The sequence below is a fragment of the Eretmochelys imbricata genome, chromosome 27, assembly GCF_965152235.1.
Source record: "Eretmochelys imbricata isolate rEreImb1 chromosome 27, rEreImb1.hap1, whole genome shotgun sequence".
Lineage (NCBI taxonomy): Eukaryota > Metazoa > Chordata > Testudines > Cheloniidae > Eretmochelys > Eretmochelys imbricata.
Genome location: NC_135598.1, coordinates 8,283,969 through 8,308,802, shown reverse-complemented (window position 1 = coordinate 8,308,802; position 24,834 = coordinate 8,283,969). Strand labels below are relative to the sequence as shown.

At 45.4% G+C, this 24,834-nt stretch overlaps 1 protein-coding gene across 11 annotated transcripts in view; it reads left to right on the top strand.

Moving 5' to 3' along the window:
• The window catches only part of LOC144257876 (microtubule-associated protein tau-like), a 95,628-nt gene that overhangs the window by 34,154 nt on the left and 36,640 nt on the right, over positions 1–24,834 (top strand). For 2 of the 11 annotated variants that reach the window (XM_077806071.1, XM_077806076.1), the window contains exons 1-3: positions 5,333–5,436; positions 18,730–18,819; positions 22,919–23,005. In XM_077806071.1, the coding sequence (XP_077662197.1) occupies positions 18,747–18,819; positions 22,919–23,005 (160 nt within the window). In that variant the 5' untranslated portion in view covers positions 5,333–5,436; positions 18,730–18,746. Of the gene's footprint in view, positions 1–4,764; positions 5,437–17,585; positions 17,723–18,729; positions 18,820–22,918; positions 23,006–24,834 lie in introns of those variants that run through there. The other 9 variants (XM_077806079.1, XM_077806074.1, XM_077806075.1 and 6 more) reach the window with 9 other exon arrangements.

Genomic DNA, 24,834 nt, shown 5'->3' with positions numbered 1-24,834 from the left:
GTCAGGGTCTGAGGGGTGTGGGTGTGTAGGTTTTTTTGTTTTGTTTTGTTTTTTTCTTCACCATTGGCTAGCTTGTTGAGACGCGCACTCTGGGTTGCGGTAGCCTAGTAAAGAAAGGTCGGCTGATTCATTGTCCAGCCCACTTCTGTAGGCTGCCTTCTCAGTTCACTTCTGTAAAGTGCAGCAAAGAAAAGTCGGCCCGCCTTGCTGAATCAAGGAGGCTGCGCTCCAGAGCACAGTGACGATTCTGTGACTTCTTACAACTGGCCATGACTTATGCATGATTTAACGCTATGCAAGTAACACTGCCTCAGTAAAGGCATCCAGGTGAATAACCGCAATGCCAGCTCACATCAAATATTGGCATTGGCAGAAGACATTTAAAAAATCATCTATGGGAGTATAACATTATTACTAAATGTTAGCCTACATTGTGCAGCACCAAGGGTCAAGTTTTTATTCAGCCTGTTGGGAGTGAAATATATTTTGTCAGAGATTAGAGGCGGCTTTAATGTTGTTATAATGTAGGGATCATTAATCTCCTGTAGATCAATGGTCCAAGTTATGTTTGAAACGGGAAACCAATCTTTCATGTAGTTCATTATATCTTACCAAATGGACATGATGTATTGTCCAGAAAAAGGATATTGTAGTTTCTGTGTCTGAGGCTCATGGATGTGAGTATGGCAATAACACATACATGTATAGTGAATCTGGTTGATTAAATTTGATATGGCAATTATTACCTGTTTCCATGGACTCTTGAAACATATGTGGTTACTAATTCACCTGTCTTCTGCAGTCTAATTGTGATAGCCTTTATTACAAATAATTTCCTTCTCTCCGGAGTGAATGTAGCAGAGAAAAGTCTATATTTCGTTGTCTTTGTTTTAGTTTTAACTTAAAATCTTAGGCTTGTGAAAATTTTAACTGGTGGTTTCCATCCAATGACTAGTGGACAACTGTCCACATAGTTTGTGGGCAGACTCAGAATACAGAGGTGGAGGGTTAAAGGACCATGGAGACTGAACTCCTTGTTCCCTTATTGTAAATGGGGAATCATCATCAAGTGGGTGTGTTCCTAGTGGGGTCCTGCAGGGATCAATTCTTGGTCCTACGGTATTTATTAATGACCTGGAAGAAAACATAAAATCATCACTGGTGTAAAGTTTGGAGATGACACACAAATTGAGGGAATGGTAAATAATGAAGAGGGCAGGTCACTGATTCAGAGCGTTCTGGATCTCTTGGTAAGATGGGTGCAAGCAAGTAATATGCGTTTTAATATGTCTACTGTAAATGTACACATCTAGGAACAGAGAATATAGGCCATATTTACGTTATGGGGGACTTTATACTGGGAAGCCGTGACTCTGAAAAAGATGTGCGGGTCGTGGATAATCCTCTGAACGTGGGCTCCGTAAACAAGGGCATCTTGAGTAGAAGTAGAGAGGTTATTTGTCTTCTGTATTTGGCACTGGTGCGACTGCTGCTGGAATATTGCGTTTAGTTCTGTTGTGCACAGTTCAAGAGGGATGTTGATAAATGGGAGAGGGTTCAGGGAAAAAGCCATGAGAATGATTAAAGGATTAGAAAAATGCCTCATAGCGATAGACTCAGGGAACTCAAAGTTAAGGAATGATTTGATTACAGTGTGTGAGTACTGACATGTGGAACAAATATTTAATGATGGTCTCTTCAGTCTAGCGGAGAAAGGTATAATATGATCCAATGGTTGGAAGTTGAAACTAGACAAACTCAGACTGGAAATAAGGCATAATTTTTTAATAGTGAGAGTAATTACCCATTAGAACAACTTACCAAGGCAGGTAGTGGATTCTACATCACTGGCCATTTTTAAAATCAAGATTAGATGTTCTAAAAGCTCTGCTCTAGGAATTACTTTGGGGAAGTTCTGTGGCCTGTGTTATAGAGGTCAGACTTGGTGATCACAGTGGTCCCTTCTGGCTTTGGAATCTATGAATTTATTAATGCTATATAGGTTTATATCCTGCACTCATCACCGTAGTATCTGATTGCCTTCCAGTAGTGCATTAAGCAACATAACTAACATCTGTCACGTTTGTTCTCTTATCCCCTCCCCAGGGGAAAACTAGGTGCGGTGGAGAGTTCTGTTTTTATCTAGTCACACGACTGAGGTGCTGAGCAGGGCGGGAAAACTTGGCCTGCCGCTTCCCAGTCTGTGCCTGCACTGTACGTGGAAAGAACTGATGTTAGTCTCTGGGGCCGTCGCTTAGCACTGCTGTCGGCACAGCATTCTGAAATCGGGTTTTCATGCATGGCTCTTTAATGCCATATTTGCATATTATTACCATGTGTCTGCGTTTAAAATGATTGCTCAGTTGAGACTATTGTGGTACTCTGTGGTAGGTAAAATATAATCATAGATGAGTAGGGGCCAAATTGCCTGTCAGGTGAAAACTAGGATGATGGTGAACAAGAAGATTTTAAGTTTTTAAAAAAATCCAACTCCTTGCAGTAATTCCCCCAGCGTGACACCCATGGAGATAAACATTCCCATATGTTGGATTATGACTGTTCTTACTTGGTAATGCTTCTCAAGGGTTAGGGTTGATTGCAGGGAGAAGGAAGAGAGAGAGGATTGCTATAGTGGCATCAATCAGTGCTGCAGTAGTGAAGTCTCGGTGTTTGTTGTAACCCCTATTTTCCTATTCATAGAGTCAAAGTCATTACTGATGGAGAAGATGACAGGCCATTTTGTCCCGCGCAGGATGATCTTGCCAACAGAGTGTACCAGTTAATAAACCTGCATTTTCCAGAAGTGGATAACTGGGTGTGTGGTGATAAAAGAACGTGCTTTCACTTCCTGTAGCTTGCTCTGGTATTAAACACACATTAGTTCTCATTGAGTTAAGAGAAACATAATTTAGTGCAGCCTTAGGATAAAACATTATAGCCCAGTCCTACCTGTGCTGATGCTTTGTCTCTACGTAACACAGAAATGTGGGTTTACAGCTCATGAGTGAGTTCAGGGCTATGGAGTCCGTTTTATGATTTGCACGATCTGACACAAGACCTGCAGTTGGGCTCGTGCCCAGCGTGATACACTGGACCTGACAGTTGTTGTGGACTCATTTGGTGTTTAGTTTTATAATCACACCAGTTATTTTTCCAAAAGCTTGATTCCATCATTTGCAGTTTGTTGCCATTTTTACAGCTATAACTTCCCAAATGCTGAAGTGTTTCCATTATAACTCTCTCTTTTCAGTTACTCATAACATTCCGAAAATATAGCCTATTGGGCTGACATATTCCAGGCTGGATCTGTGCCGAAGGGTAATTTTTTGGACAAGTTTCAGCAAAACGATTGGAGCTGGTGGTTGTGAATGAGCGTCTCATAATCTTTAACGTATTTATCCTCACTGCATCCCTTTGAGGCTGGGCAGTGCTGTTGTTCCTATTACACAGATGGGGGAACTGAGGCACAGAGAGGCTAAGTGATGTGCCCAAGGTCACACAGGCAGTCTGTGGCAGAGCAGGGAATTGAACCCACCTCTCTCCAGTCCCAGGCTCGTGCCCTACCCACTGGGCCATCTTCCCCCTCTGAGACTTGTTAGTAGAGAAATTTTTCCACGATGTTGAGAACATTCTGACAGACAACTAAACTATCCCTACCTATTGGGTTCTCCACGGTGCATTAATTTTCTTTTGTAATTTCCCCTAGTTATCTTGATAATAAGTTAATGACATAAAACACAACAGAAACTCTGTAGTCCCTTTTGGTTTGCAGACACGGCATCTTGAACTGTAATCCCATGAGATCTCGCAAATTAAGGAAGGTCAGGCCAGGTTCATAGTTGGATAGAAGACCCCAAAGTGTACTGGAAATATTAGTAGTGCTTATTCCATAGATGGTACTCAAAAGAATGCCCCAGCATGAATATATGGTGCCATCTGTCTGATAACACACAAAATCAAGTACCTGGTGACTTCTAGCCATGATTTCCTGCCACTTTTCACAAGAGCGGGGATGTTGATCTTAGAATCCTAGCCAAATTCCACCTTGGCTAATTGTGTTCTGCCTCCTTAAATTTCCTCTGCAGCTTGAATTGGCTGTGGTAGCCTTCGCTTCCTGTCCGGAACATCAGTGATGCTGGGTGCTATTAAAGAATTGCTGCAGTCAAGAGGCCTTTCAGTAGTGGACATTTCGTCCCTGTGTGCAGAATGGACATCATGGTTTGGGCTTTTCTGGGGTGAAGGGCACTGTATAAATATAGGTTGTTGCTGCTCCTGCTACTTTGGCTTTCAGCACTCAGTGATGCTAGCGCTTTGTATGTGACAAGTCTTCAGTGAATTGTTTGGTGAGACTGGGCCAGGTCCAGCCACAGGGATGCTATTCAAACACTTTGAAAAGAGTTACTCCTAGTTACAACAGAACTGAATTTAACCCATAGCGCAGTGGACGAGAACGTCATCACTCCCTCGGCAATGTTTGCAGAATCCTTTTAGTAAGCATCTCTCAGCACTCCCCTACACTTTGACTGCTGATTCATCTTTGTTGCCTTTACATAGATCATGCTTCGGTTGCTACAAACGGCTGCCATTTAAACAAAGCAAACAGAGGAAGGTTTGTTTCTGTCCCTTCCAAAATCACTCTGGTCTGATGGGCAGAGTGGGGCAGTCACCTGTCTTAGGCCAGTGACAGATTTCAAGTCTGGTTCTCTTGTAAACCTCTTTTTATTGTTGGGAAGCGGGGGAGTATCCGAAGGCTCTTGGCTGGGAAGTTGTTTATGTACCAGGTCTTAGCGCCGTGATGTGAATGGCTAAGCTATTTAACGTGACTTCTAGAAGTTTCTAAAATGTTATAACTCACTTCTCCCTCAGAAGTTTGTATTCCTGCCACTCAAAGAACCGGCTTGTATCAGCAGAGAAATACTGAAAATAATCAGATGTGTTTTTAAAAAAAAAAAACAAAAAACTGAACAAAAACCTCTCCCTCACATTTCAAAAATAACTGTTTGTAAAAGTGGCATATACGGAATACATGGCGGGGTGGGGTGCAGTGGAGAGTTTATTGGCACTTGTGCAAATCACTCCCAATAATGCTTCAGCCCTTGTGGGTAACGCCCAGCCATCCCTAACTCAGAGCAATAAACCCTTGGCATCGCAGCACCTGCACTGTTTTCCATATTAGCTATAACCCGCCAGATGCCTCTTCCCCTGAGAGGATCCTAATTGTGAAGTACGCAAAGTTCTGAAGAACCCTGAAGTGCTGTCAAGGATGGGATAGGCTGTTTGTTTAGATAAAGTGCCTGCTTGGCAGGAGTGGATCTGCTGGAAACAGATAGGCATGCTCTTCAGGGTCTTATCTGTTGCATAGAGGGTGCTGCCAAAGTTTAAACACTCAGAGACATCACTACCCTGATTATTCATTGCAGAAGCCTTTGGGTCAAGGTAGGGCTGCTTTCACTTACTTTTAAAGAAACTTGACTCTCTACAACTTTTATTTATGATTAGATTAGCCGAGACGGAGGTGGTATTGGGAGGCCTTATTTTTATGCTATTCTCTGTCAAAATCTGCATGGCTTGTGATACGTGAGTGACTTCAGCACCACGTTTGCATAAGGAATCAGTACTGAAATGGGTCGTTTGCAGAGTCAAGTAATTTTTTCCCCAGTAAATTCCATTTAGTCATTGGGACGGTTACTAAATTTGAGAACGATGCTGGAATTTCCCGGTTAGAATGAGATGCATCTTGAACACAGATGAGTTTGGTGTGTTTGATTCTTGTTTTGAACTGAAGGAATGGAAGATCATGGTTACGTTGCAGAAATTTGTAGGCATCAGAAGTGTGTGAGTGACTCTGTGTGTGTGTGTGTGTGTGTGTGTGTGTGTTAAATGCACGCACGCCAGAGTCCGCAGTGCTTATAGTTAATTAAGTAGAACAAACGCAATAGTGAGAGGGGTGGGTGAAATAATCCAGCAGAGGTGTGTAAAATATACCTATACTGCAGGTTATTGCTTTCCATCCTCATGTATATAATTGTACTAGTCTGACCTTCATATTTTAAATTTTGCTGGGAGAACTTCAGCACTTAAAAATCATCCATAGTAGGGGCTCTTCCCTGTTTGTTCACCGAATTGCCGTGTTTCTCTGTTGTTCCGTGTGGTGGCCATGTGGATTTATTTTTCTCTGTTAGATCACAGTGCTGATGAAGTTCCAGATTGAAAGTCATGGGGATTGATTTCCCCTGTTATGCATAGAATAGGTGCAGTATCCTAGGGCCTTGTGGAAGTGCAGGTTTCCCTGTACTTTTGTTTCCACTGAACAGTTCTCTGCAGGGCAGGCTGGCTTTTGTGACCAGAACACCTGTCCAGTGGGAACAGGGCTAAACCCACTAAACATAACAGCCACATTTGCTCTGGAGCACTTCCTCCCCTGCCCCCCACTTTTTGTTGGCCTGTGGACAATGGGACTAGGCTGTCCTTTCATTCCCTACCATCTGGATGTTGGAAACAGAGGGAAGGTCACACTTTTCCTCCAGTCTTCATGACCATGCCCAGTATTCTTCTCCCTGCTTGACTATGTGGGAGATGCTCCTTCCTTCTCGCTAGGTGGGAGGCCAGTTCTACTCTCAGTATTGTCACTCCCCCAGAATTTAAAAAATCATGAGCCAGACCCCTAAAATTACAAGGTTTTAAAAAATGATTTGGGGCTCTTTTTCTTGCTTTCTGGTGTTGGAGCCAAGGAGTTCAAATTAAGTTTTTCTCTGCATCCATTAGGTCTAGAGGCTTTTTTTTTAAATAAAACCCTAAGATTCACAAGTAATCACATGATTCCAGCAGCTGGAGCTTTAAGATAAAACTCCTAATAATAAAAGTAACTCTGCTTTCTCCACAACCAAAAAGACAGCATCCAGTGAAGTGAGCTGTATGCTCAAATAAATTTGTTAGTCTCTAAGGTGCCACAAGTACTCCTTTTCTTTTTGCGAATACAGACTAACACGGCTGCTACTCTGAAAAGTATCTCTTCTCTTCTCCCTGAAATGGACAACAAAGGAAAATCTGTTCGTCTTTAAATTTTGATGTAACACTCTTTCCAACCCCCCGAACTCAGAAGTTCTCAAGCTGTTCCATGGTGTGAAATGATGGAAAGGTGATAACACCTGTGGCTGTTCAGTGAAATGAATTGATGGGTCTCAGGTCAAATGCTTGTAGACATGTTTCCTCATCAGAAATGTCTGTCATGGTTGCTATCAATTGATCCTCTAGTTGACACAGAGACCAAGGCCTGGAAGTCAGGCAGAGCTCTGTCCTCACCTGTAGAGGTGCTCCTTCCAGGGGGCACGATAGCAGGACAGCATGTAGGAAGGTGCCTGCCATATCTTTGTTGGGCCTGTTGGGACAGAAGCTTCCATCTGGCATCGTCCACACCAGAAAATTGGCACAATTTAAAAAATAAATAAATAAATAAAAATACCCAATTCAAGTATTGAATTGCAAACCTCATTTTCACCTATGGCAAACTCCAGTTTGGTTTTGTGAGCTGCATGGCAGCTTAGTAGTTTCATTTTATCGCTTACATGCTTGCCAGTCCTATAAAAAGCATCAAAATGCAGCCCACTGTGGGCAGGATCTAATCAATATGATTCCCGGAGCTGCAGGAAGAGGCTGGCCATATGGCCAGATAATTAGAACTGTTTGTGTTCGTTTTAGGTGGGCAAAACTCCATTAATGCTTTTAAAATCAAGGACAGAGAACGAATTCTGACGTTTCTGTCCACTTCAAACACCAATTCTTGTGGCTTATCACTTAGTGAGTTTTTGCAGGGCAAGCTCTTGAAGGTTTTCCATGCAGTTCAGCAAGATGATTTTGTAGTTGTTTAAAGCAGAAATTAAATTGCATAGACATCTTCCTAGGAGGAAAGAAAAGTTGGGAGAGTTGAGATCCCTCACTCAGTTCTGAAGATCCAGTTAATTTATTGCCAGCCAACAAAACCATGTGAGCTCATTTCCTTACTGCGGTAACCTGAGCAGCATTGCTGGTTTCAGCTCCCGCCCATCCAGTTGTGGTAAACCTGGGATTATAATAGTAGCTGGTTATTAATCACTACCCTTGGCTGTAATTAGAGCAGCTATCACAGGGGCGGGCAAACTTTTTGGCCTGAGGGCCGCATCAGGTTTTGGAAATTGTATGGAGGGACAGTTAGCCATAGTGTGGCCCAGCCCCCGCTCCCTGCTTCTTGCCCCCTGACGGCACCCCCTGTTCCTGATGACCCCTGCCCCATCCACCGGCCCCCCCCCGCCACCCCATCCAACCCCCCCCTCCCTCCTGACTTCTCCCCAGGACTCCTGCCCCATCCAACCACCCCTTCGCCCTGACTGCCCCCCCGCCCCATTCCCTGCCCTGTGACAGCCCTGACCCCTATCCACACCCCTGACACCCTCCCGCCCCAGAACTCCCCTGTCCTCTATGCAACTCCCCCACTCCCTGCCCCCTTACCACACTGTCTGGAGCACCGGAGCCAGCCACGTGCTGTGTGGCACAGAGCACTGTGTCAGGCAGCCATGCCGCCCGGCTGGAGCCACCCACGCGCCGTGCAGCACAGAGCACCGGTCAGAGAATCATAGAATATCAGGGTTGGAAGGGACCTCAGGAGGTCATCTAGTCTAACCCCCTGCTCAAAAGCAGGACCCATACCCAATTAAATCATCCCAGCCAGGGCTTTGTCAAGCCTGACCTTAAAAACTTCTAAGGAAGGAGATTCTACCACCTCCCTAGGTAACGCATTCCAGTGTTTCACCACCCTCCTAGTGAAAAAGTTTTTCCTAATATCCAACCTAAACCTCCCCCACTGCAACTTGAGACCATTACTCCTTGTCCTGTCCTCTTCTACCACTGAGAATAGTCTAGAACCATCCTCTCTGGAACCCCCTTTCAGGTAGTTGAAAGCAGCTATCAAATCCCCCCCTTGTTTTTCTCTTCCGCAGACTAAACAATCCCAGTTCCCTCAGCCTCTCCTCATAAGTCATATGTTCCAGACCCCTAATCATTTTTGTTTCCCTCCGCTGGACTCTTTCCAATTTTTCCACATCCTTCTTGTAGTATGGGGCCCAAAACTGGACACAGTACTCCAGATGAGGCCTCACCAATGTCGAATAGAGGGGAACGATCACATCCCTCGATCTGCTGGCAATGCCCCTACTTATGCTTCCCAAAATGCCATTGGCCTTCTTGGCAACAAGGGCACACTGTTGACTCATATCCAGCTTCTCGTCCACTGTAACCCCTAGGTCCTTTTCTGCAGAACTGCTGCCTAGCCATTCGGTCCCTAGTCTGCAGTGGTGCATGGGATTCTTCCGTTCTAAGTGCAGGACCTCTGCACTTGTCCTTGTTGAACCTCATCAGATTTCTTTTGGCCCAATCCTCTAATTTGTCTAGGGCCCTCTGTATCCTATCCCTCCCCTCCAGCGTATCTACCTCTCCTCCCAGTTTAGTGTCATCTGGAAACTTGCTGAGGGTGCAATCCACACCATCCTCCAGATCATTAATGAAGATATTGAACAAAACCATCCCGAGGCCCGACTCTTAGAGCACTCAGCTTGATACCGGCTGGCAACTAGACATGGAGCCATTGATCACTACCCGTTGAGCCCGACAATCTAGCTAGCTTTCTAGCCACCTTATAGTCCATTCATCCAGCCCATACTTCTTTAACTTACTGGCAAGCATACTGTGGGAGACTGTGTCCAAAGCTTTGCTAAAGTCAAGGAATAACACGTCCACTGCTTTCCCCTCATCCACAGAGCCAGTTATCTTGTCATAGAACGCAATTGGATTAGTCAGGCATGACTTGCCCTTGGTGAATCCATGCTGACTGTTCCTGATCACTTTCCTCTCCTCCAAGTGCTTCAGAATTGATTCCTTGAGGACCTGCTCCATGATTTTTCCAGGGACTGAGGTGAGGCTGACTGGCTTATAGTTCCCAGGATCCTCCTCCTTCCCTTTTTTAAAGATGGGCACTAAATTAGCCTTTTTCCAGTCGTCCGGGACTTCCCCGGATCGCCATGAGTTTTCAAAGGTAATGGCCAATGGCTATGCAATCACATCCGCCAACTCCTTTAGCACTCTCGGATGCAGCGCATCCGGCCCCATGGACTTGTGCTCGTCCAGCTTTTCTAAATAGTCCCGAACCACTTCTTTCTTCACAGAGGGCTGGTCACCTCCTCCCCATGCTGTGCTGCCCAGTGCAGTAGTCTGGGAGCTGACCTTATTTGTGAAGACAGAGGCCAAAAAAGCATTGAGTACATTAGCTTTTTCCACATCCTCTGTCACTAGGTTGCCTCCCTCGTTCAGTAAGGGGCCCACACTTTCCTTGACTTTCTTCTTTGCTAACATACCTGAAGAAACCCTTCTTGTTACTCTTAACATCTCTTGCAAGCTGCAACTCCAGGTGTGATTTGGCCTTCCTGATTTCACTCCTGCATCTCCGAGCAATATTTTTATATTCTTCCCTGGTCATTTGTCCAGTCTTCCACTTCTTGTAAGCTTCTTTTTTGTGTTTAAGATCAGCAAGGATTTCACTGTTGAGCCAAGCTGGTCGCCTGCCACATTTGCTATTCTTTCTACACATCGGGATGGTTTGTCCCTGTAACCTCAATAAGGATTCTTTACAATGCAGCCAGCTCTCCTGGACTCCTTTCCCCTACATGTTATTCTCCCAGGGGATCCTTCCGATCAGTTCCTTGAGGTTGTCAAAGTCTGCTTTTCTGAAGTCCAGGGTCCGTATTCTGCTGCTCTCCTTTCTTCCCTATGTCAGGATCCTGAACTCGACCATCTCATGGTCACTGCCTCCCAGGTTCCCATCCACTTTTGCTTCCCCTACTAATTCTTCCCGGTTTGTGAGCAGCAGGTCAAGAAGAGCTCTGCCTCGAGTTGGTTCCTCCAGCACTAGTACCAGGAAATTGTCCCCTACACTTCCCAAAAACTTCCTGGATTGTCTGTGCACCGCTGTATTGCTCTCCCAGCAGATATCAGGCTGATTGAAGTCTCCCATAAGAACCAGGGCCTGCGATCTAGTAACTTCCGTTAGTTAGAATCATAGAATATCAGGGTTGGAAGGGACCTCTGGAGGTCATCTAGTCCAACCCCCTGCTCAAAGCAGGACCAATTCCTAATTTTTGCCCCAGGTCCCTAAATGATCCCCTCAAGGATTGAACTCACAACCCTGGGTTTAGCAAGCCAATGCTCAAACCACTGAGCTATCCCTCCTCCCAGAAGAAAGCCTTGCCCACCTCATCCCCCTGGTCCAGTGGTCTATAGCAGACTCCCACCACGACATCACCCTTGTTGCTCACACTTCTAAACTTAATCCAGAGACACTCAGGTTTTTCTGCAGTTTCAAACCAGAGCTCTGAGCAGTCATACTGCTCTCTTACATACAATGCAACTCCCCCACCTTTTCTGCCTTGCCTGTCCTTCCTGAACAGTTTATATCCATCCATGACAGTACTCCAGTCATGTGAGTTATCCCACCAAGTCTCTGTTATTCCAGTCACATCATAATTCCTTGACTGTGCCAGGACTTCCAGTTCTCCCTGCTTGTTTCTCAGGCTTCTTGCATTTGTGTATAGGCACTTGAGATAACTTGCTGTTCGTCCTGCTTTCTTAGTATGAGGCAGGAGCCCTCCCCTTTCGCGCTCTCCTGCTCGTGCTTCCTCCCAGTATCCCACTTCCCCACTTACCTCAGGGCTTTGGTCTCCTTCCCCCAGTGAACCTAGTTTAAAGCCCTCCTCACTAGGTTAGCCAGCCTGCTTGCGAAGATGCTCTTCCCTCTCTTTGTTAGGTGGAGCCCGTCTCTGCCCAGCACTCCTCCTTCTTGGAACACCATCCCATGGTCAAAGAATCCAAAGCCTTCTCTCCGACACCACCTGCGAAGCCATTTGTTGACTTCCATGATTCGACGGTCCCTACCCCGGCCTTTTCCTTCACGGGGAGGATGGACGAGAACACCACTTGTGCCTCAAACTGCTTTATCCTTCTTCCCAGAGCCACGTAGTCCACAGTGATCCGCCCAAGGTCATTCTTGGCAGTATCATCGGTGCCCACATGGATAAGCAGGAAGGGGTAGCGATTCAAGGGCTTGATGAGTCTTGGCAGTCTCTCCGTCACACCGTGAATCCTAGCTCCTGGCAAGCAGCAGACTTCTCGGTTTTCCCGGTCGGGGCGGCAGATAGATGACTCATTCCCCCTGAGGAGAGAGTCCCCGACCACCACCCCCCGCCTCCTTCTCTTGGGATCGGTGGTCGTGGAACCGCCAACCCTAGGACAGTGCGTCTCATGCCTTCCAATCGGCAGAGTCTCCTTCTGTTCCCTTTCCTCAGATGTATCATCTAGTCCACTCTCCGCGTTAGTGCCTGTGGAGAGAACATGAAAGCGGTTGCTTACCTGTATCTGCCCTGCTGGTACATGGACGCTCCCCTTTCTTCTTCTGGAGGTCACATGCTGCCAAATTTCTTCACCGTCCTCCTGTCCCCGCTGCGTGACCTGCTCTGAATCTTCAGAACATTGTGTCCGTAGAAGCATATCCTGACGTCTGTCCAGGAAATCTTCAGTTTCTCTCTTGCAACGCAGGGTCAATACTTGTTTCTCCAGACCTTGAACCTTCTCTTCCAATATGGAGACCAGCTTGCACTTTATACAGACTTTGTACAAGGTCAGGCAGCCCCGCCGCCTGGCTGGAGCCAGCCACACACCGTGCGGCACAGAGCACCGGGTCTGGCCAGGCTCTGCAGCTGCCCCAGGAGCTCACCGCCCCAGACCCGGAGCATTGTGCTAGCAACGCAGTGAGCTGAGGCTGCGGGGGAGGGGCTGGGGACCAGCCTCCCGGGCCAGGAGCTCAGGGGCTGGGCAGGAGGGTCCCGCGGGCCGTAGTTTGCCCACCTCTGAGCTATCATGACATCAACATCACTTTTAGTGGAGAGTTGTTAGCAGACTCATGGTCTCCGCTTAGCAGAACTGGAAAATTTTGTCAGCACCCGTATACCATAAATTAAACGGGATACTTGTTTTCCTTTGCACCTTATTCTTGGCTGTAGTATCTCACAAACTGCTTCTTGAGGAGGTACACTTAGTTTCCCTCCTGCTTCCTTACCCCTAAGTACTTTGGAGAGGGAGCTCTCTGGAACTGTAAGGAATCTGGACTTTTCTTGAGAAGAAAAAGATGATTTTACTTTGCCTGAAGATTTCCTTTCTTCTCACAGGAAGGCCCACAACAAATACTTGGGAATTCCTGCTTCCCACTCCTATGCATAGACCACTAGACCATTCCTAGCTACAAAGCAGCTACACAACTAGGAATGTTTGTTGTTAATATTTATTTGTATTGTGGGAGCATTTAGGAGCCATAGACTGGGGCTTCATGGCGCTTAGGTGCTCAGCAAACACAGAGCAGAAAGATTCCAGTCTAACCTACATTCATACAAGTGCTTTGTTACCACCTTAAATCTTTTTTTTTCTTTTAAATCACTTGTACGATGTTCCAGCTGATTACTCACAGAATGGCAGGCCATTTATCCTGTGCAGCACACATTCGTGAAGACAGTGGTCCTTGCAACAATGTTGTGTCTGGGTGGAAAATGCTTTTCTGCTCTTTTTGTGTGTTAAAATCATTTTAATTCTTTCACACCTGGATTTGCTCTACTGAGTCTGCCCTTTTCTGGGTCATTTAGGGACACAAATTAGCTTAATTGGCAAACGTATTGTTCAGATCACTGGCGCAGAAATAACTTGGTAGTAAGCCAGGTAAAGCACCCCTTCCGTTTTTGATTGTTGGCAGACACTTCAGCACCGATTCAGGTCATCCAGCTCTGAGAAGAGTTCAGGACTTGTAGAGAGGTTATTTTATTTTTTAATTTGTGCCATAGGCCAGAATTCTTCAAATTACGTCAAACAGCAAAAATACAGGAGGGTCAAGGAAGCTTTTTATTAACTATGCAAAATGTGTGAAAATCAAATGAAAAAGAACTACTCTGCATTCTATAATGCTCTAGATCTAAGGACAGGTTTCAGAATAGCAGCCGTGTTAGTCTGTATCTGCAAAAAGAAAAGGAGGACTTGTGGCACCTTAGAGACTAACAAATTTATTTGAGCATAAACTTTTGTGAGCTACAGCTCACTTCATCGGATGCATTCAGTGGAAAATACAGTGGGGAGATTTATATACACAGAGAACATGAAACAATGGGTGTTACCATACACACTGTGATGAGTGATCAGGTAAGGTGAGCTATTACCAGCAGGGGCAGGGCTTTTGTAGTGATAATCAAGGTGGGCCATTTCAGCAGTTGACAAGAACGTCTGAGGAACAGCGGGGGGGAGGGGGGGGCAATAAACATGGAGAAATAGTTTTACTTTGTGTAATGACCCATCCACTCCCAGTCTTTATTCAAGCCTAAGTTAACTGTATCTAGTTTGCAAATTAATTCATAGAATCATAGAATATCAGGGTTGGAAGGGACCCCTGAAGGTCATCTAGTCCAACCCCCTGCTCGAAGCAGGACCAATTCCCAGTTAAATCATCCCAGCCAGGGCTTTGTCAAGCCTGACCTTAAAAACTTCTAAGGAAGGAGATTCCACCACCTCCCTAGGCAACGCATTCCAGTGTTTCACCACCCTCTTAGTGAAAAAGTTTTTCCTAATATCCAATCTAAACCTCCCCCACTGCAACTTGAGACCATTACTCCTCGTTCTGTCATCTGCTACCATTGAGAACAGTCTAGAGCCATCCTCTTTGGAACCCCCTTTCAGGTAGTTGAAAGCAGCTATCAAATCCCCCCTCATTCTTCTCTTCTGCAGGCTAAACAATCCCAGCTCCCTCAGCCTCTCCTCATAAGTCATGTGTTCTAGACCCCTAATCATTTTTGTTGCCCTTCGCTGGACTCTCTCCAATTTATCCACATCCTTCTTGTAGTGTGGGGCCCAAAACTGGACACAGTACTCCAGATGAGGCCTCACCAATGTCGAATAGAGGGGAACGATCACGTCCCTCGATCTGCTCGCTATGCCCCTACTTATACAACCCAAAATGCCATTGGCCTTCTTGGCAACAAGGGCACACTGCTGACTCATATCCAGCTTCTCGTCCACTGTCACCCCTAGGTCCTTTTCCGCAGAACTGCTGCCTAGCCATTCGGTCCCTAGTCTGTAGCGGTGCATTGGATTCTTCTGTCCTAAGTGCAGGACCCTGCACTTATCCTTATTGAACCTCATCAGATTTCTTTTGGCCCAATCCTCCAATTTGTCTAGGTCCTTCTGTATCCTATCCCTCCCCTCCAGCGTATCTACCACACCTCCCAGTTTAGTATCGTCCGCAAATTTGCTGAGAGTGCAATTCCAATTCAGCAGTCTCACTGGAGTCTGTTTCTGAAGTTTTTTTGTTGAAGAATTGCCACTTTTAGGTCTGTAATCGAATGACCAAAGAGATTGAAGTGTTCTCCGACTGGTTTTTGAATGTTATAATTCTTGTCGTCTAATTTGTGTCGATTTATTCTTTTACGTAGAGACTATCCAGTTTGGCCAATGTACATGGCAGAGGGCATTGCTGGCACATGATGGCATATATCACATTGGTAGATGTGCAGGTGAAGGAGCCTCTGATATTGTGGCTGATGTGATTAGGCCCTGTGATGGTGTCCCCTGAATAGATATGTGGGTACAGTTGGCAACGGGCTTTGTTGCAAGGATAGGTTCCTGGGTTAGTGGTTCTGTTGTGTGGTATGTGGTTGCTGGTGAGTATTTGCTTCAGGTTTGGGGGGCTGTCTGTAGGCAAGGACTGGCCTGTCTCCCAAGATTTATGAGAGTGTTGGGTCATCCTTCAGGATAGGTTGTAGATCCTTAATAATGCGTTGGAGGGGTTTTAGTTGGCTAGCTGTCACCTTCTGGCTCTGTCAGTCTGTTTCTTCACTTCAGCAGGTGGGTATTCTAGTTGCAAGAATGCTTGATAGAGATCCTGTAGGTGTTTGTCTCTGTCTGAGGGGTTGGAGCAAATGCGGTTGTATCATAGAGCTTGGCTGCAGACAATGGATCGTGTGGTGTGGTCTGGATGAAAGCTGGAGGCATGTAGGTAGGCATAGCGGTCAGTAGGTTTCCGGTATAGGGTGGTGTTTATGTGACTGTCGCTTATTAGCACCGTAGTGTCCAGGAAGTTGATCTCTTGTGTGGACTGGTCCAGGCTGAGGTTGATGGTGGGATGGAAATTGTTGAAATCATGGTGGAATTCCTCAAGAGCTTCTTTTCCATGGGTCCAGATGATGAAGATGTCATCAATGTAGTGCAAGTAGGGGTATTAGGGGATGAGCACTGGGGAAGAGTTGTTCTAAGCCAGCCATAAAAATGTTGGCATACTGTGGGGCCATGCGGGTACCCATAGCAGTGCCGCTGATTTGAAGGTATACATTGTCCCCAAATGTGAAATAGTTATGGCTGAGGACAAAGTCAAAGTTCAGCCACTCAGAAACAACTCCAGGTTAGCTGTGGCATTATCGGGGATAGTGTTCTTGACGGCTTGTAGTCCATCTTTGTGTGGAATGTTGGTGTAGAGGGCTTCTACATCCATAGCGGCCAGGATGGTGTTATCAGGAAGATCACCGATGGATTGTAGTTTCCTCAGGAAGTCAGTAGTATCTCGAAGATAGCTGGGAGTGCTGGTAGCGTAGGGCCTGAGGAGGGAGTCTACATAGCCAGACAATCCTGCTGTCAGGGTGCCAATGCCTGAGATGATGGGGCGCCCAGGATTTCCAGGTTTATGGATCTTGGGTAGCAGATAGAATACCACTGGTCAGAGTTCCAGGGGTGTGTCTGTGCGGATTTGTTCTTATGCTTTTTCAGGGAGTTTCTTGAGCAAATGCTGTAGTTTCTTTTGGTAACCCTCAGTGGGATCAGAGGGTAATGGCTTGTAGAAAGTGGTGTTGGAGAGCTGCCGAGCAGCCTCTTGTTCATATTCTGACCTATTCATGATGACAACAGCACCTCCTTTGTCAGCCTTTTTGATTATGATGTCAGAGTTGTTTCTGAGTGGCTGAACTTTGTGACTTTGTTCTCACCCATAACTATTTCACGTTTGGGGACAATGTATACCCCTGCTCTCCTGCTGGTAATAGCTTACCTTACCTGACCATTCTCATTACAGTGTGTATGGTAATACCCATTGTTTCATGTTCTCTGTGTATATAAATCTTCCCACTGTATTTTCCACTCAATGCATCCGATGAAGTGAGCTGTAGCTCACGAAAGCTTATGCTCAAATAAATTTGTTAGTCTCTAAGATGCCACAAGTCCTCCTGTTCTTTTTGTAGATCTAAGGAGCAAGCATTTGTGAACTGTGTCTCTGAACTGTCTGCAAAGGTCGCTGTTTCCTCAGTTACACATAGTAGAATGTGTTTTCCTTTCTTTAAAAAACAAACAAAACCCTAGGAAATAACATTAAGGCTGCAAATTCAAGCACTCAAAAGTTAGGAAATGCCAGAATCAAGCATGCCTGTAAAACTTTGATGTGGCCCCCTTCTGTGTATGCATTATGATACAGTCTTTAATTTATATACATACATACTGTTTTTTCCACAGAATCCCTGCCTCCTTCTGCATACAGGGTGAACTGTGCTCCGTGAATGAATCCGGGTTGTGTATTGAATGAGGCGGTGGTCTGTAGTCCTCTTGTCTCATTCACTGTAGAAATTAGAAGGTGTGTAATGTCAGAGGCCGGAGACTGGAAGAAGAGCCAGAATGATCTTGCGGCTAAGTCATTTGAGCTCAGTTCTGCCACAGACTTCCAATCCATCAAGCAGTTTGCTGCAGAATTAGTCTGTGTTACACCACAGAGTCCCAGTGTACCAGACGTAGACTTGTGCAAACTGATAGACCAAATAATGCGCCATGATGGGCCCTTTCCCTTGGAAGTTATTAAATTGCTTTTGTAACTTCAGTGGTGCATTGGGTATGAAGTTGCCTGTGTCCTCTGCATGAAATTGATGACACAGGCTTGGTATTTTGTCTCCTACATCTTGTGCAAGAATGATGAGCTCTAAACATTGGTCACAAAAATCATATACTTGTCTATTGAGTGTTTTCACAAAATCTTTTCCTTTTCAGCTGCTTTCCACGAATGCAGTTATTGCTCTCCATTGGGATTGCAGTTGCTTTGATCTCTGTGCCTATAACTTGATACAACTGTGGGGTTTTTTTTAAAGAGCATTCCCCAGTTGATGTCGGCCATTTCAGAATCTAGGCACCATCTTAATGCTTTTTGCTTTTTTTCTTGCTGTTCTGGTAAATGTAAAGGCTATGGACAAAATTTGCTTCTGATAGTAGGTTTAGAAGAGCTCGATAGGGATCTGCATTGGAAGGAGGGTCTAGTAGTCAAATCTTTATCCGACATAATTTATATCAATCAGTCAGGGGAACCACTTTCTTCAGCACATACCTTGAGCTGTAACCTGTCTATGATCATGATAGTGTGCTTTTTCAAGTCTCCCTTGAAAGAATTAAATAGCTTGTTGCCGTAGCTTAAAAGGCAGCTAGTTAATAATGGCCATCTGATTTCCTTCCCTCCCCAAAAAAGAAAAGATTGTGTTCCTGGAATTAGACTGATGAGCACCATAGAGCAACAGGAGATAGTACAGTAATTTGAGTGCAGGGGAAGGTGCATTGCATGAGGTTTTGTGTAATAATGTTAAATTTTTTCCCCTTTAGATAACTTTTGCAACAGGATGGCTGAGCCACGTCAGGATTTCAATATGATGGAAGACCATTCGATGAGCCAAGCTAAGCAGATCCCGTCAGGTGAGCCTTACCAGATGGGGGTAGTCATGGGAGAAAGGGAGGACCTTCCCCCACAGGTAGCTATTTTCTCTCCAGGAAAATGAGGATGACACAAGTGGGAGAGCTCAGTACAAGGAGACTGGGGTGAGGTTGCCCATAGTGTTTACGCCTGGGAATGTATGTGGTTCAATGAAAGGTTAGTCCAAAGTCTAGGAAAAGGGGACTGTTTTGTGAATTACTTAGGTGCCGAGACATCATCGTGCAGTAAATGAGCTTCTTTGTCTTCTGGGAGATAAACATAAGATACATTCAGATACTTTATAGCTAAAACTGAAGTTTGGGGTTTGGGCTTGGTGACGGAATCACTGCGTGAGATCCTATCACCTGTTACGCCAGAGGCCAGACTTGATCATCATCATCCCCATCTGCCTTGAGTTCTCTTTCCCATTCAGAGGTAAGTTTCAATAGAAGAAAAAACACTTGAGTCTGCAGAGCGTGTGAAATCTGTAAAGGCTGTAGAATCTAGCTGCGCATAGAAAAAGGTAAAAGCTGCTTAGGAATTAAAAGGAGGTGAAACAGGCTTTTCCCACATCCGCTATAGAAGGGACCGGGTGATTGATTTCGTTTTTTAAAGGTAGATTAATGGTTTCTTTAATAGACTGAGATACAGGACTGAGATTTCCCATCCCTCCATGTATCACCTCAAATCCTCCCTAGTGTACTAGTTCTTTTTGTTCATACTTAAGACTCATGTCCATGGATGTGTAGATGAGCTACCTCCTGTATGTCACTGGCTTCCTTTTACCGCCTCTGAACATGGTTATAAACCCTTTCCCCCTTTACAGGATTCAGAAAATTAAAAAGTCACTAGGGCAAATCTCTCAAACCCGCATCTACCCCGTTTATGCGTTATGGCAGCCATCTTTTCATCTGTTGGTTGCTGGAAAGGTTCAAGAATCTCTGGATAATAACTTAGATATTGGGACAGTGGCATTTGGGGCGGTGGGGGACAATGAGGAATGGAACGTTGATCATTCTAAGTGAGCTGGCAGGAATGCCGATGGTGCACTCTGAGCATTTGGGTTGGTCTGTTGCAGATAGAGGTGGACGAGCTGGTTTAAGTTTAAAAACAAGAATCTCCTTGCCCCTGAAAGTGAACTCTGACCCATTCTGCAGGTGTGAAATGAGTTCACTGGCTTTCCTTCCCAGATGATGTCCTCAACCCATGGCCCATCATCAAGTGGGCCCCACCTTTACCTTCAAGAGACCCCACACCAACCGCAGCTTGGTGGTGATCGTTGCCATTATAATTGAATGGTCACTGGGGCCTAGTAAAGGGGGTGCCTGAGATGCGAGGCCCCACTTTTGCCCTTACAGAAGGGGAGGAAGGTTTTAGACTTGTTCTGTCTCTGCCTCTATTCCCTCCGCTCTCCAAAGAAACTACTCTGCTTACCAGAGGGGAAGAGGGAGGGGGCTTCTGCTGGCATGTAAACATGTGAGAAGGTGGAGGTTGGGGTGGGAAGGGAAGGCCTGGTCACACCGAGCCTCTGTTTCTCGTGTGTGTGTGTGTGTGTGTGTGTGTGTGTGTATGTGTGAGCGAGTGACTGGGGTCCCCTTTCGGGGCAAGGCTGGCCCTGGTAGAAGCTTTGGATATTTTAATGCGCCTCATTGACAAAACTGCACTCTCCTGCCCCTCCAGTCTCTAGGCTGAAGCTGGCCCCTCATTTAGAGAGTGGAACTTATGACTTTCTGCCCTTTTGATTTGAGCTGCTGTGGCGAGAGAACCATTTTACAGTGGCTTTCATTGGGCTAAAGGGCATAATCCCCATGTGTGCAAGGGGTCAGATAGAGCTTTTCATTGGGCATAATCCCCATGTGTGTGCAAGGGATCAGATAGAGCTTTTCACTGGGCATAATCCCCATGTGTGTGCAAGGGATCAGATAGAGCTTTTATCAGAGCCGTTTAAACTAGTAACTCTCGTTGTTGTCTTGTGAAGAGCAATTTCCCCATTGCGTAGTGAGCGGGGCATTCCCTGAATGCTCTACTTCATCTCTCTGGGGAGGAGGATGTTAAGAGGAAAACATTGCAAAGCCGAGAGACGTATTTTACAAATAAAGCACTTGGCTTGCGTTGAAGTCCAGGGTTCTGGGACGTCACCTAAGCAAGTGCTAGTGGCTGGTCTGGATGTTGTAGGGTGCTGTTCCCAGGGGCCTCTGTTCATGTGTTGGAAATTGGCACATATTTCTGATGTTAGTAGCATGCGTGTGTATGGCGTCCTTTATCAGTGTATCTCGGAGGGCTTTACAGACATTAGGTGATGAATCCTCACCCCCTACTGTGAAATGAGTATTCTCTTTCATATGTGGGGAGACTGACGTACAGGGAGGATAAATGGCAGGCACACACCTCGGAGGTCACACGGTGAGTCATGATAGGACGAGAATCCTCAATCCTGAATACCAGCCCCCCTGCTCTAACCACTAATCCCTACTCTCCCATCTCGACCTAGGAGTAGCCCTTGACTGTCAGGCTTCCGCCTCTCTGCTCTAGCCACTTGTGCCTCCCTGTGTGTTTTTATGAACGTTCACCGAGGGAAGGATGGACTACAGAACGTGTCAGATACAGTGGATGTCTGACCTCACCAAAAATCAGATCCAGAGAGGATTTCCCCTGCCCTCTAGGCATGCACATACCCAATAACAACCAGTGGGTTTTTCTTCTTTTCTCACAGTCTAATTTGCTGTCTCTGTTCCTTTACTTTGCCCACCCCAACCCTCCTGCTTCTCCCCTACTGCCTGATCCTTGAAGTAGATAGGCTCATCTCTTTCCCTTGTCCTACCCCCTCCAACCTACTGCCTGGCCTGTGTCTCCTTTTCCCTGCCCCCCGTCATGTCTCTAATACACAGATTCTCCCTAATTCCCCTGGAAGTGTTTGTTGCTTTCCTAGTGACTGCAGTTGTAATGATGCAGCAGCATGCATGTGCATTCTGTATTCACGAGTCAGCTCAATTGATGATAACATAGCGCCGCACAATGCTCCCCAAAGGTTCTGCCAGCAGACAGCTTCCTTCTCTTGGGTAGCGAGCCAGGACAACTGAGGGAAAAGCTGGGAATGTGGAGAAGTGGGGAAGCTTTCTACAAAAGAGCTCCTCTCACCCTGTGTTTTAGGTCTACATTTTCAAGATGTCTTTCCCCACATATTTAACAATCCAGCTCAGAAACCTGTGTAGTCATAAGGACTGATAGTACTCCATTAAAGTGGAGCAACATATTTCTGTCTTGTATCTGCCTCCGGTGCAGTTTGCATCAGGCAAATGGGTTCCCTCTGTTATGGACAGAGCCTTTGGCATGTTCCAAGGACTGTTCTCCCTTCCAGGCCCCTCAAGGTTGTCCCTCTTATCCAGTCAAATCAGCAACCTTCTGTCAGTGCCATAGTTTAAATTCTCATGCACCAAAGAGTCCAAGAGACTTTGCTTGTGTTAGCTTGAATCATTCTTCGTAAATCAATTTCTCCAGTTCTCGTTATTTTATTTTGCTGGAATTCCTTGCAAAGAGTATCCTTGTACTTTTTGCTTTAACATTCTGATAGCTGACTTCTTGGAACCAAGGCCCAACATAATAATCCATGTGGAGCACTGAGGAGTTCCATGCAAGTGCTTTCCCTTTTTGCATTGGTTTAAAAAACATGAATAACAGAAGAAAATAAACTATCAATTCAACAATCTGCTCTAAGAGAGAGCCTATACTGCACTAGAAACATCAAAGTGAACTTTACGGTGACTCACTCAGATTGATGTAATCCGACATCTGTGGTCTCCAAGGAAAGTTTTATTTTATTTTATTTTATTTATTTACTGATTGTACTTTTTTTCTTACTGTGCTTTGCTGTTTCTAGATGTGCTCTGCATTGGATTGGTTGCTCAGCAGATTTTGCTTTTGGCTTTTTTTTGGTGCGGTCACTGAATCCGTAACTGGTGCTTTAACACTTTGTGAACATCTTATTGTAATTGCCAGCTACAGCCATCCAGCTTTTCAGATAAGGGTGGGTGAGGTTAACGTAAGAGCCCGCTAGACGTAACCAAGGACCTGTTCTGAGTGCTCAATGTATGTTTTTTCCAGGCTATCCCCTGCAGATACCGGTTGATGATGGATCAGATGAACCCATTTCCGAGACCTCTGATGCTAAGAGCACTCCAACTATGGAAGGTGGGAGCTCTTTGTCATACTGCTTTTAAACCATAATGGCTGGTGCTGTTTCTAAGCATTGTTTAGAGATGCACCAGACCGTTTTTTGAAGGGCGTTCCTGAAGAGGCGTGGCAGCACAGAGACACAAGACAGCCACGCCTCTTCAGGAACGCCCTTCAAAAAACGGTCTGGTGCATCTCTAAACAATGCTTAGAGCTGCCAGATAAATGCTCTTTGTTAGTTTGGTATTCACGAAGGAGAATTGCCCACACAGACTCCCCTGGAGGATCAATTCCAGTTCCATTTCCTCCTTCAAGGATTGCATTCTCATACCAGTGTGCCTATTGATGACTGCTGAGTGTAGCCCATCCTGAAAGGGTAATTTCCTCCACCGACTTGTGTCTGTAACTCCCCATTAATGTTAATGGGCACTAGCCAGCCTTCAGAAGCCATTATTAAACCGCTCACAAGGCAACACAGATTCTAAAGTAGACATGCAGACTCCAAAAAAATCATTAGGAAAAATGTCTGAGCCTCCTGGTTGCCTTTCCCTGATAAACAACCCTGTAGCCTGCCAGGAAGAGTTAGATTTACATCAAACCAATGAGTGTTCTCCGTTTCCAATAGATATTTACACAGAAATGTCAAGAATCGGACAAGAAACCAAGCAGTATTCCAAGCTGTCACACATCAGCTGGGTGTCTAGGCATTCAGTCCAAATCACCTCTCAGGCTAACAAAACCTGGGTTATTTCGGGGGTGTTCATGTTAGAACTTTTGGTTGCAAGATGTCTCCACTACTCCCAGTGGGAGTTTGGTGCCAAAATACATTTAAAAATTTGGCCCACAGTCTTTAGTATCCTACAGACATTTAAAGATTGCAGTATCAATGGTGGTGGAGAAGTCTGCAGAGATCTTTCAACTTGAAATTCTATTTATGGGAGGCTGCTTGGTCGAGTTATTAGCATGGGACCTGGCTTCTAATCCTGACTCTACCAGTGACTTTAGCAAATTACTTAACCTACTTCTGCCTTAGTTTCCTATCTGTAAAATGGGATAATATACTTTAAAAGGTGGGCATAGATCTTTGAGGTCCTTGGATGGGAGGTGCTATACAAAAGTGCAAAGTATTATTCATTACGTAAGTTCCCTGCAGTTTATAGAGATTATTACTACTTATTTTTTTACTAGACCTTGACTGCAGAGAGTGCCATTTCAGATTTTTGTATGGGGGGAGCAACTTTAACTGTGATTTCTGTGCCTACCTAGGCACTTGAAAACTCTAGTTTTTTGGCAGATAAGTTAACAATTAGCTGACAGGAGCCCTGTACCTAATTCCTTTATGAAAGAAAGAAAATGAAATAAATAGACCTATTCAGCTCTAATAACATGTTCTGACATTTTGTGGCAAGTTACTTAAGGGACACTGGTTAGGTTTAAAATGGTAATGTGTATTCTTACTTTATTACTAACTCTGTGGCGAGAGAGAGACTCCGTCAGGACTTCTGGGTTCTATCCCAGCTCTGGGAGGAGAGCAGGGTCTAGTGGGTTACAGCGGGGAGCATTTACACCTGGGTTCTATATAAGAATATCAGAATGGCCACACTGGGTCAGACCAAAGGTCCATCTAGCGCAGTGTCCTGTCTTCCGACAGTGGCCAATGCCAGGTGCTTCAGAAGGAATGAACAGACCAGGGAATCATCAAGTTGCCCTGTTGCCCACTCCCAGCTTCTGACAAAGAGAGGCAAGGGACATGCAGAACATGGTGTTGGATCCCTGCCCTCCCTGGCTAATAGCCATTGCTGGACCTATCCGCCATGAACTTACCTAGTTCTTATTGGAACCCTGTT